The sequence below is a fragment of the Tenrec ecaudatus genome, chromosome 5 (assembly GCF_050624435.1).
Source record: "Tenrec ecaudatus isolate mTenEca1 chromosome 5, mTenEca1.hap1, whole genome shotgun sequence".
Lineage (NCBI taxonomy): Eukaryota > Metazoa > Chordata > Mammalia > Afrosoricida > Tenrecidae > Tenrec > Tenrec ecaudatus.
Genome location: NC_134534.1, coordinates 44,436,370 through 44,449,569, shown reverse-complemented (window position 1 = coordinate 44,449,569; position 13,200 = coordinate 44,436,370). Strand labels below are relative to the sequence as shown.

The following is a 13,200-nucleotide window of genomic DNA, read 5'->3' as shown; positions in this document are numbered from 1 at the left end:
CCAGTCATTGTATCTTTTAATAGCCAGGCGCCATCCGCCTTCTTCACCACATTTGCTTAGGCAACCATTTTGTTTTCAGCGATTGTGTTGTGTGTGTGTGTGTGTGTGTGTGTGAACATCTCAGACTGCCGATTGTTTAGAACAAAGTGTTCTTATATTGAGGGAGGGTATGAGCAAAGGCCCACAGTCCATCCCCTACCTCAGTGTATTGCTGTATAAATATATGTACATGGTCCACTACCTCTATTTTTGTGGATTAATGTATTTACTTATGTACACCACTATGTTTATACCTCTAACCATTGCTTTGCTTCCCAGGTCCTTCCTCTCTTTCCTTTTACCTTCCTCCTGCCCCACTGGCACTTTCCCCTTATTTCTGACTCTTGGTGGCTCCTCTTAGCTAGCTTGCTGTTGCTCCAACATCCCCCACCCCACCCCAACTCCTACCCCCACCCTAGCACCTCAGATCCCTGTCTCCTTGTATTGACTCCAACACCCCAGTTGTTCCCCTGTCCATGGCACAGCCTGCTCACCGCAGCCTTCCCCCACCACCCTCACCTCCCAGGTCCCGACTGCTCTCTCCTCGGGCATGCCTCTTGTGCCTATCCTATATAGAGAGGTACATCGACTATGACATAGCCCAAACTGATTTTTTTAAAAAGGAAAATAGTACATGAATTAGAAAAAATTAAAATAAAGAGGAAATATATAAAAAATCTTGGGGCTGTTTGTTGGCCTTCAAGACTGTCCAGGAGCTGGCCCTCCTGAAGGCCATTTTTTAATTGCAACCTCTAAGAGTTATTAGATTGGTGTGAGGCTTGGTACCTGTGGTCCCTGGGAGGTAGGGAGGACAGGGGAGGTCAGTTTCATTTTTCATACACAATATGCTCAAAACAAGGGAAATAGAAAAACTTCTGGCAGTTTAGTTTTCAGTCCTTGGGCTCAGTTGCCATCCATTTTTGATATCTTAAGTATCTTTTAGTCATATTCCTTTGGTTTCATACATAGTAATAAGTGCACTGTTGGAATTTCTCCTTTTACTTGAAAATAACTTAATCTGGAGAAATATTTGCCACCCAGGGTGCTCAACTCACGATGACTTATGATTTCTTTCCTGTTCTAGTTCCTTAATTTAAAAAAATATATGTTTGTACAATTCAATTTTATGGCACCACAAACTGATTTCACAGCTCACTAATAGATCCGGGGCCTGATTTTTGAAGACACTGAAATAGCATCTGCCTCTATCTTCACAGATGGCCAGACCAGCCAGGTTCCCGCGGGCTCGGTATCCTAGCAACGAGGCAGCTCGGGCCCCGCCCCGAAAGCAGGGGTGCCGGAAGCTGTCCAATGAGCTTGGCGGAGTCGCCGCAGAGGCTGACGGGACTCCGGGTCCCGGGAAGCCGCCGGCGTCGGTGCCATGGCGACGGGCCGCGCTTGGGCGGGGACGGCGATGGCGGCCCGGTCCGCTTTGTCCGCAGTGGCTCTGACGGCGGTACTCCTGCTGGCTCTCCCCGGGGTCGCACGTACGCAGACCTTCTCTTTGCCTTTCCTGCAGCCGGAATCGTGCGGCCAGAACCAGTTCTTCGATATCTCCGCGCTCTCCTGTGTCCCCTGTGGAGCCCACCAGAGGCGGGACGCCCGAGGTGAGGCGCTCCGGGACGGGGCCTGGCGTACGAAGTGCCCCGGCCTGCGTGGGCCTTTGCATCTGCTGTAGGGGTGTTTCAGGAACATCATCCTCCAGTGCCCTGGGAGCGGTGTCTTCCGAGGATTCCGTTTTGTAGATTTATGAGGTTGGGGGGCCCAGAGCCCACTATCCCCTGATTGGGGTAATTCATTTCTAGGCATAGGTCGCCTGCTGCTCTCCCGGGGTCGTCTGGGCAACAACTGGGAAGCAGCCAGAAGAGGGGAGCCGGCTTTGTAGCCAGGTAATCCGAGATGCTGAAGAGCAGGCGACTAGAAGGGTTTGGGGAGGGAATGCAAGTTAACACCTGTCATCTTTGAAAGCCCTGGATCTTGCTCTTCAAATCCCAGTCATCTTGACTTTGGTAAGATCCAATCTTCTCATTTTACAGATAAGGAACTTGAAGTGCAGATCATGTTCTAATGCTGTCTGTGTTTATCTAAATTGGCAAGTGGAAGAACTGTCTCTGCCTTCAGTCTCGATGTACATGTCCACTATACTGGGGACGTAGTGTGCCCCTAATGTTTTAAAATTTCCTTAGTGCTTAGCTCTTTGTACTGATGGAATATTACTCAATTATCCTTGAAGTCATTGTGAATTAATCTGAAAATATTCCCCTGTGAAATGTTCATCATTCGGAAACATTTCTCATCAAAACAGCTTTGAGTAAGTCGACCATCTTCTAAATTCTAAGATGGTTACAACCCCTACTTGGTCACCCTAGATCAAATCTTCCAACTTTGGGTCCTAAAAACAGGATCAGTCAGCAGCTCAAGCAATGCAATATGAGCGAGAAAGCATTTCAGCATTTCTTTTTTTTTTTTTAGATTCAGTACTTTTGGCAGGCTTATCTTTACATTTTTTTTCTTCAGCATTTCCTAAGTGTAAATTCAGAAATCATATGCATTGTACTCTCTAGACCCCTATGGGTGCTGCTTCCACTTATAACAACTTACTAGAGATTCTGCGCCACTTATCTAATCAGCAAGGTGAATAATGGTGATCTTTTACGACATAGCCAAACCAAGGAAAGGATGACTGTTTAGAATCACGGTAACTTTCCCAAAAATTGCGTTCCATTTTGACAAACCAAATTTGAATTCATTGAAATGTGTGTTTGAGGGGAAATGTTTGTGTATGTGGGAATATGGAATTAAAAGATAATGGAATTTTTTCATGAACTTCATGATGCCCTCAAATATTCTTGAGTGAATATGCTTGAAAGACATGCCAAACCCAAAACCAAACACCGCCATTGAGTCCATTTCTACTCACAGTGACCCTGTGTAGGGTTGTTGAGGCTGTAAATAGTTACAGGAACCGAAAGCCTCATCTTTCTCCAAGGAGTGCCTGGTGGGTTTGAACTGCTAACTTTGCAGTTAGTAGCCGGATGAGCAATCCACTATGTCACTGGGGCTTCAATGAATGTCATAAAACACACAAAAAACAGAGTCACTGTCAGTTATTCAGTTTTGACTCGTAGCAACCCTTTAGGAACCATAGAGCTGCCTGTATGAATTTCTAAAACTATAAACTCTTTACCGGAGTAATAAGCCTCATCTTTCTCCTTTGAATTGGCTGCTGGTTTTGAACTGCTGACTTGCTATTAGCAGCCCAGTGCATAACCTACTACATCTGACACCAAGGCTTCCAGAGCAGTTCATTAATAGTTTAATAATAGTTCAGTAGCTTAATAGTTTAGTTATACTTTTACTTAAGATGGTTGCCAGTACAATACATTCTCTTCTTAACTTACTAACATGATTAGGTTCCAAAGACCAGCTCATTATGCCAAAATGAAGGATGACCATATAAGTTGACAGATACAGAATGACTTATCTTTATATTACTGGCAGATTACATTAGTATATTGCTGCAAAATCACTAAGAACTATGGCCCAGCCAAGTTGACACACCTTGACCACTATAGCCAGCAATATTGTCACCTAAACCCTCGGTGTGTGTTACTGCCAGATGTATGAAGAGCCTTCAAATTCCATTGTCTTTATTTTTTTATACGGAAAGGAAAACAAGGTTTATTTTAAATTTGATTTGTTGGTTCAGCACCTCTACCACAAGAAACGTCTATATTACTATTCATAGCCTAGAATCTGCAATCTCCTAGGCAAATCTGTATATTCATAGTAAATCTGTGTGTTAACCTGAATAACGTGTGGAGTACCAGCCTCCACAATCAAATGGATCCAAGGGGTGGTTGTGTAATTGAAGGGTAAAATTAAAGAGACATCAGGCAAGATAAAGCATGCAATTGCTCACCTCCCAGACAGCCACGACTTCAGCAGCCAGGTCCACACAGAGAGAGAATATATTTCCAATCAAGGCTTACATACACTCAGGCGACGTGCAAGCCCTCCCAATTACAGGTAACCACATATGTAACAGAAAAGAGTTGTACAATAGACATAAGCATAACAGGAGGGGCATGAGCTAGGGGTATACATGCAATAGGAAGGGGAGGCTCTAGGGGTATACATGTGACAAGAAGGCATACACGTAACAAGGCAACTTAGGGATGGTCCTCCCTGAGTGGTCTATGGGCTTTCCAGGAGAACTGTCCATTATCCTTATCAGAAGGGAGTGGACCCTACTTAGGGTGGGACAGACTATAGGGTCTGATTGCTCTAGATGGCTGATAACCTTCAGGCAGATAACCTTTAAGCAGTTGACCTCCAAACGTATAGTTCATTGCCTTAGGTTTGGCATATATTATGGGGGGGATAACCTGGGGAATAATTTTTCTTTTTCCCACAAACATGCGTATTTTAATTTTTGAGGCAGATGGAAAATGCCTCCTATAGGTTTTATGTTGCTCTTATCATGGGGCTAACACCGGTCATAAACTCTCCATTGTTTGAGACTTACCGTATATTCTTGAATATAAGCTGACCTGAGTATAAGCCAAGGTACCTAATTATTACCTGGGAAACCAGAAAAATTGTTTGACTCGAGTATAAGCCTAGGGTAGAAAATGCAGAGACTATTGGTGAATTTCAGTAATCAAAACAAATGAAAATAAAATTACTAAAATTTGAGATATCAGTGGGGTAATGTATTTAAATATTTATTTTAAATAAAAAACATAAATGAAAGGACAGCAAGTCATTTAACATTAGTAAGCCAGCACAGTAAGTAGAAATTAGGTTCAACAAAAACAATAAGGTATCAACAATGATACCCTGAGCTCAATCAGCAACCAAGCTAAAATGTAGAGTTAAAATCTTCAAAACTGGATCCCTCATCATCATCTGTATCCCAATGCAGAGCTTCAGCTGGTGTGAGGTCATCATAGATGCTGTCCTCACTGAGATCGCCGTCATCACCATCCCTGCTGTCATTTTCATACAAGGCACAGTCTTCACTGCCATCCATAGCATTACTAATACTACATTTCTGGAAGGCACGTCGCATCATGTCTTCTGGAATGTCTTCCCATGCATCTCGAACCCACTTTGCTATTAACTCTATGTCAGGCTTCATGAGATTTCCTCCTTTTGTTAGTCGGGCTTGACCAGATGACATCCATTCATGCCACTGACCCATGTCTAAGCCAAATCCCAGTTTTTCAGAACATTTTTTGTACTGAAAAACTCAGCTTATACATGAGTATATACGGTAGGTGATAAGAAACACATGAACAGCAAAGGTGTGTCATCACTGAGATGCAATCCAAGATGTTGATTCTAATAATCTTTTAATACAATTTTTAAAAAAATTTTTATGAATATACTTCATATATTGTTAATGCACAGAATGATCGGATAGTAGATTAGTATTACCCTAAATGCAAGATGTTGGATAACAGTCAATAATAGAGGTTTGGGTGTATCTCCTGTGTGTCCCATACATTGATACTAACTATGAAGCAGGTAGTTAATATCTTCACTTTACCGAAGAAGAAACTGATCCACTGAGAAATTAGTCACTGACTGCTATCAAGTCAATCGTGACTCATAGTGAAGCTACAGGACAATAGAACTTGTGGGTTTCCAAGTTTGTAACTCTTTTTTTTTTAAATAACTATAACTTTATGGGAGTAGGAAGCATCTTTCTCCCAGTTGAGACCTTCAGTGACTTACTAGCAGCAGAACCAAGATTGTAACCTAAGGAGGATGTTCCTGCATTTATACCATGGCGCTATTGTTCCAGAGTCTTGCTCTTAGCCACTATACTGCTTCTCAAGATTTTAAGAAATTTAAAAAAATTCCCCATCATGGAGTTTTATTTTTATTTACCAAAGGCACAATTGGCTCTTTTTCTTTTAGGAACTTCATGTGTGTGCTTACCAGGATTTCAGATGATCTCTAATAATGGAGGAGCCACCATTACCTGTAAAAAGTGCCCAGAAAACATGGTATGAAATATTAATTTTAAAATTACTTTACTGTTAAACAAAAGAAGTAAATGTCTTTATACAGAGTTTCATTGTGTCAGCATTTTGGTTGGAGACTGACTTAGTCGGTACAGAATAAGTGTAATGTCTTTTACCTACTGATTATTAATTTCCCATTATAATTGATGTTAGCAACATGTGACAAGTACCAATTGCATCCGTAGTTTAATTTTATTGCTGTTGGTTAGTTTCCTATTGTAAACTTGGGAAATTAGTAAATCAAAGGTTACTATATATAATAATGCCCAATTAATTAGGGAAATAGAAACCTGTGTACACCAATTCTGGGTTTCATAGGAATGTTTTTTTTTTTTCCCACTGTATAAGCAAACATTGAATAAAGTTATTAGTTGTCTGAATATATAATTAGTACTATCTTTTTTATTTGTTTTTGGAAAATTTGATCCTATTTGTGATACAAAGCTGCTGATATGAAATGTGGTTGTTGTTGATGGCATAGTAGGTAAGTGTGCTGTCCACAAGATCAGCAGTTCAAACCCACCTGCCGCTTCATGGAGAAAGATGAAGCATTCCACTCCTGTAAAGATTTAGTCTCGAAAACCCGTAGGCACAGTTGTAGTCTGTCCCATAGTGCCACTGTGAGTCAGAACTGACCCCATGGCAGTGAGCTTTCGGGTTTAATGTGGAATGGCACCAAACCAGGTTTATTTTTTTAGTGACACTGTGCTATCATTGTTTTGAGATAATTCTACCTAAAACATACTGTGCAAGACAGAAACATTTCTTGATCTGGCCTCGTTTTTGCAGCCAAAATCTTTGTTTAAGGCTACCCCTATGCTTGTAATATATTTATTATGTTTTGTTTCAGGCTTTCCCTAATAGGTCCAATTTCAAATATTGCCATATTTAATCAGAGAATTTGATTACTCTAAAATGTCAGTGGATAAAATAACATATTTTCCTAATTTAATATTTAAATTTGTAGGTATATGTCATAAACTTCACCCATTTTGAACCAAAAACTAATGTTTGAAATCTAATGTATTTGATTTTTTAAAATGAAAATAGTAATAATAGAGACAACTAAACTATTAACTGGCTAATTGTTAATTAAATCTTTTTGAATGGTGTATTTTATCATTTTAAACAGAAAAATTGATGAAAGTAAAAAAGTAAAGATTTATTTGAATGGAAAATCATGAAGAAGAATCTGTTACCCAAAAGTAGTCTTTTAAAAGTTACACTGTCCAGCTTAATTTAAGATCAAAGCACAGGTTAACTGCCCAGGGAGTATTCATATATGCTTTATTTGTGTCTACCCTAAATTGCATAGTCTGTGGTTTTGTGAAGTTACATTATAAAGTTAGAGTTCACTAAGAAGAGAATGTTTTTCTTAATTAATTTAGAAAGGTGTTACTGAAGACGGTTGGAACTGTATTTCTTGCCCTCATGGTTTAACTGAAGAAGGAAAATGCCACTGTCCCACTGGCCATATTTTAGGTAAGAAGTGGTTTATTATATATTAGGGCTGGACTTCCATTTTGGTTTGCCTTTGATAAGGACATTTGTTGAAACGGTTTGGTGATTATTGCTGACCAAAATTGAATGATGTTTAAGGTACCAACAGGCATTGGGAAGAGAATAAAAATAGAGAAATAAGAGGAAAACTCTACTGACTAAAACATTTTTTAACAATAGAGGAATAGATGAATATTTCCTCAACGTGTTAATGTGATAAAACATGTTTAAACTCAAAAACCAACATGATGCCTTGTGTTAAAGTGGTGAGCATTTCTGTTAGATGTCAGAATCCTAATAATGTCAGAGCAAGAAGTGAGTGGTATAATCACTGGAAAGGAAGAGATGAAAACATTATTTGCAAGTGCTTTCATTTTATATTTAGAAAATCCAAGACAATCACTAAAAATTATTAGGAGTGATGATTCTTTGATATAAAATTTATGTTTTTAAGGAAGTAGTCTTCCAGTCTTCAAGCAGCAACATTTTAGGAAATGTGAGGGGAGAAAAGAAATTATCCCCAGTAGCAACAACATTCATAAAAATTTGGCTTCATAAACTGTAGACATGCGATAGATTAATTAATTCTACCGAGGGACACAGTGATAGGCCTTAGTCAATGAAAATACACCCTTCATGGATGGAAGATTAAACAGCGCAAAGTGTCTGCTTTCCCAGTGTTGTTAGCTGCCTTTGAGCCTATCCCGACTCACGGTGAACCCATGCGTGAAGAGATGAATGCTGCCTGGCCCTTCCCTCTTCCTATTGATGGCAGTCCATGCGCTGGTGGCCTTTGGCTGGCTTTTGGCTTTTGGTCAGAAATCAAGCCGGGTCTCCCTCATGGAAGGCAAAATTTCTACCACTGAGTGCGCCCTGCTAGTACCAGTCTGTAAATTAGTTGTTGAGGGCTATCAAGTCAGGTTCCAGCACATACTGAGTGGCCATATAGCCAGTAGAGTTGCCCCGTATGGTTTCCTAGGTTGTGATCTCTACAAAAGCAGATCTCTTCTGAAGCGGAGCTGCTAGTAGGTCAGACTGCTGGCCTTTCAGTTAGCAACCTTGTTTTACTTCAAGAACAAGATGAAAAACTGATTTTTAAAAATGCATACAATACATCTATAGCGTTCACAAAGAAAAAAAATTTAACCATGAAATGAATGTTCTGTAGCGTGACTTGTTTTCCAGCTAACAAATAGTATACTGTTACATTTAACACTTCATTCTTTTTCATCTAAAACCCAAACCAACACACAAAGCTACGCCCTACCCTTGAGGTGAGTGATATACTTGCCTTTAGGACAGAGTAGAACCACCCATCAGGTTCCCAAGGCTCAGCATCTTTGTGGAAGCAGCCGGCTACATCTTTCTCCCCTGGAGCAGGTGGTGGGTGTGAGCCAGGACCTTTCAATTTGCATCCAGGCACTTAAGCCACTCTGGTACTAGGACTCTTCAATCTAAAAAAAGAGATTTTCTATATCATAGCTGTTTTCCTATTTAAAATATTCCAGTAGTTTTTGAAGAAATAATGCTTCAGTGTGTAGCCTTCGGTACAAATGTGCAAGTACTTCTGCAACTACAAATGAAATTTTATGTTAATAGGTTATATGCATTTTAAATTTTCCCAGAAGCACTTAAGAGCCCTCCCAAGTTGCAGAGCAAAACTTACCAGCAGTTTAAAATATTTGCTTCCTGGCATGATCAGACTTTTATTATTAGTATTTTAAATTGACAGTCCAAGCAATGATATCTTGTATTTTAACTTGTGTTTTTTTGGAATGAAGCAATTATTTTTCCTTCTATTTATTGGAGGTTTCTGATTATTTCTTTATGTTTATTAAAAGTGAATTGAAAGGATTCAATGGAACAGGCTTTACATTCCTATAGTTTGTTTTGAGCTGTTGACATACTTTTTAAGGAAGTAAAGTGTTTTGAGAATTATATAGAAGATACTAGCAAGCAGGTTCATGAGCCATTTGCTGAGTCCATCTGTAGGTGCTGATATGATGACCATTCAGTACATCTTGATTTTGTTTCTAAATTCTGTAGTGGAAAGAGATGTTAATGGAACATTGTTGTCTCAAGCAACGTGTACACTCTGTGATGGGAATGTACGCTCTTTTACGATAGCGAATGCTCTGGGAAACAGGTAAGTAGTGTGGTGAGAGCTATTCATTAGTGCCCCTGATAGTTATGTAGAATCTTTACCTTTTCCATAAAGTATTGCTTTTATTTTTTTTTTGCCTCCAAGTATTGCTTATTGACAGATAAGGAAACTGTGGCCCATATCATAAGATAGAGTTCAAATTTGATTTAGTCGCTTATTTACTATTTGATCTTGGATAGTCAGTAAGTCACAGTCTTGTTTATCATGGGAATGTAACACTCTATCAGGAGCCCCAATAGTGCAGAGGTTAAGCCCTCAGCGGCTAACAGAAAGGTTGGTGGTTCAAACTCACCAGCTGCTCCTTGGGGGAAAGCGGTGGCAGTCTGCTTGTACTAGAGGTGACAGCCTGGAACCCGCAGGGTCGTTCTTCTCGCTCTGTAGGGTCTCCGTGAGTTGGCGTCAGCACAGTGGCTGTGAGCAGTGGCTGTCATTGACTCTTCAATAAGTTCTTGGCTTTGGCTCCATAGTACGTGCTCAATAAACGTGACCTTTTGATTTTTAGGATGTAAATATAATCTATAGAATATCATACTATACCATTCTAAATTTTATGTAGCATACTTTCTATATGGTAGATATGGTACTATAGCGTTTATGTCTTATAATGTTACATGACCATTAAAATATTAATTGGTATTGAGGTTGCCTTACGTGTGTTGCCATGTTCAGTGGTGGATTCTTGTTTTTTTTCTTTTGGAAATACATTGCTGTTTTTCTTCTTTCTCTCCAAGGTACCGCTGGGTAAACTTGAAATGCCAACTTTTTGACTAACAGCCAAGCACATTAACCATTTGTGTCACCCAGGGACTCGGTAACATTTCTAACATATGCTATGAACACAGGAGATGTGCCAGGCTCATTGTTTAGTGCTTTTTATGCGTGAATTCATTTCATTCTCATAGCAACTCTAAGACCCATTATCTTTTGTGAATCGTAACCCCTTTACCCTGATTTATAGCTCTATTCTCTGTCATTTCCTGCGGTGGTTTATCTTTTCTCTCAGGTTAACCTGGGTTGAAGACTGGACTGGATCTTCACGATTGTCCCTTTGAGCCTTCTCAAGTGTAGTTTGTGAGTTCTCTGCCTGCCTGGACCTTCTATCTGCAGCTCTATCTTGCAAAGAATGAATTCCCATACGAACCCATAATGTTCAATGCCCTCTCTGTCCATATTTCATTTATTTTTATTGTCCTAGAATAATAAAGCATCAATAGTAAACTTTATCTTTCCACCTGTGCTATTTTGTTTTTGCTTGTGGCAGATAAAGAAGGTATAGTTGATATTAACTAGTCATAAAAATGGATTTGTTCTCATTTTTATGAGCTTACTGGGCTATTTTGCTAATTGAGCAACTTAATCATAATAATTTTTCAATAGTATTAATGTGCTTTCCCTGTGGTTACCAAAGTGTATAAAGCCCATTGCCATTGAAGTGAATGTGTGTTGATTCTGACTCTTAGTGATGGTTACTACAATAGGACAGGGTGGGACTGCTTCACAGGGTTTCCTAGGCTGTCATCTTCTCATCTCTCTCCCACAGAGCAGCTGGTGGTTTCACGGCAACCTTTTGTTAGCAACCAAGTGCCCAACTCCTATGCAGCCAGGGCTCCATTACAAAAGAATACTACTATTGGTTAAATACACTTACTGAGCCCTGATCTCATCGCATAAAAAGAGATGTGAAGCTGTTCAAACCAGCATTAACTTTTTGTTTGCTTAATTAATTTATTTAGCTGAATTAATCTAATCTAGCATTTAGGAAAACAAATTCATGATTCATTCAGTATAATTAAAGTTTTAAACATTATTTTTGTTTTATTGAACAGGTGTGTTCGATGTGAGCCAACGTTTGTTAATACCAGCCGGTCTTGTGCATGTTCACAACCTAACATTTTAGTAAGACTTATTCAGTTGATATAGTATACATTTTTAAATTAAATTACTTGTGTCTCTCCATAAACTTGATTTTTTTTCTTATTTATTTATAAAGACAGGGGGATTATGTTTTAGCAGCACAGGGAGTTTTCCTCCACGCATAATTTCAACTGCACGTTATGGAGAGCTTGTGAGTATATTTCCATGTTTTTGTTCAGTAAAGATCTTCCTTTTATTCTTCATTTTGTAGTTACATTGAAATTATAATGAGTGTTTATGGGTAAATCACTTGAAAACATAATGATCAATCTGTAAAACATCAGGCTACCAAGATTATCATTTGTACGTAAAATGCCCTTTTCTATACCTTTGCCTGCTCCTTTTGCAGTGAATCAGAATGTTGGAAGCTGGAAAGTCCTGTGAAGGATGTAGTATAAAGTAGATCAGAGCAGCATATAGCCCCAGGGGGTGGTTTATAGTGCCCTCTATTGTAAAATGATAATGGAATCTCACTTAAACCAGAGACATATATAGACCATAATAGTTACATGAATGAATTTTGGGCTCACGCTTAATCCTTACCCCAATCTAAGAGCAAGTAGCCCTATTCTCTGCTTGCCCTCCTGAAGACATCACTGAAGCTATTGGTGCTGTGGCAAAGTGTAGTGACACAATCAGATACTCCCCTCCTCCCCCGAAAGTACTGTCGGACCTTAAAGGCTTGTCTTCAAACAAGCAGCCTTCTAAGTGAGGGGTCAACTAAGTCTACATAGAAGAAGCACACCACCAGGTATGGCCCATGGATTATAAATAATGAAATCCAAATCCATTCCCAAAGGAGGGAATGGTATCAGAGCTAAAATTGTTAGCACCCAGTTTGCAGAAGGCTGTATGACACCCAAAATCCGTTTGCAGGGTCCCCACAGAGATTAAGTCACCACTGAATCCCCTCTGACCATAGTTCAGGAGTGTGAACAGCCTTGCTATCAGAGAGTATTATAAAGTCGATTATGACATGTAGTTAGGTTAAAAGTTTACACCTAATCATTTTATATCCCCTTTAACTCATGTAAAGGTTGTTTTAGTTTTTAGTATTTTCTCCTTTTCCATTGAAATTTTTCTATGCTTGTGTAGTCTTTGTTTTTTGGTTGCTTGTTTCTAATTTTTGTTTTGTATGGTTTTCTGTATATGAAATCTAGGATAGGTAAATCTGTAGAGACAGTAACTGGATTAATTGTTACCTAGGGCTTAGCAGGAAAGGATGGGGGAAAGGGAAAGCTAACGAGTCTGAGAAGAAAATGTTCTGAAATTGATTGTGGTGACGATAGCAAAACTCTTAATATGATCGAATGATTAAATTGTATCCTACATTAAAAAAACAGCACACATTCTAGGTTTGAAATCCTAGATGTGCTCGTTACTAGTTTTATATATTTGGACTTTGTGAAAGATATATAACATTTCTAAATGTAGTTTAATTTTTATAGTTTAAACATAACAACCATTCTGTCTACTCCATAGTACCTGTGCCTGGTAAATATTAGAGAAAGGAGGGCTATTAAGATCTTGCCTTGTTCCTTACTTTAT

General features: G+C 39.2%; 1 protein-coding gene across 2 annotated transcripts in view; it reads left to right on the top strand.

The window, feature by feature from the left end:
* The first annotated feature begins 1,387 nt into the window (after window positions 1-1,387).
* Window positions 1,388-13,200, top strand: part of TMEM67 (transmembrane protein 67) — a 54,136-nt gene continuing 42,323 nt past the window's right edge. For both annotated transcript variants that reach the window (XM_075549490.1, XM_075549489.1), the window contains exons 1-6: window positions 1,388-1,646; window positions 5,968-6,056; window positions 7,463-7,556; window positions 9,621-9,720; window positions 11,565-11,634; window positions 11,729-11,803. In XM_075549490.1, the coding sequence (XP_075405605.1) occupies window positions 1,421-1,646; window positions 5,968-6,056; window positions 7,463-7,556; window positions 9,621-9,720; window positions 11,565-11,634; window positions 11,729-11,803 (654 nt within the window). In that variant the 5' untranslated portion in view covers window positions 1,388-1,420. The remainder of the gene's footprint in view (window positions 1,647-5,967; window positions 6,057-7,462; window positions 7,557-9,620; window positions 9,721-11,564; window positions 11,635-11,728; window positions 11,804-13,200) is intronic.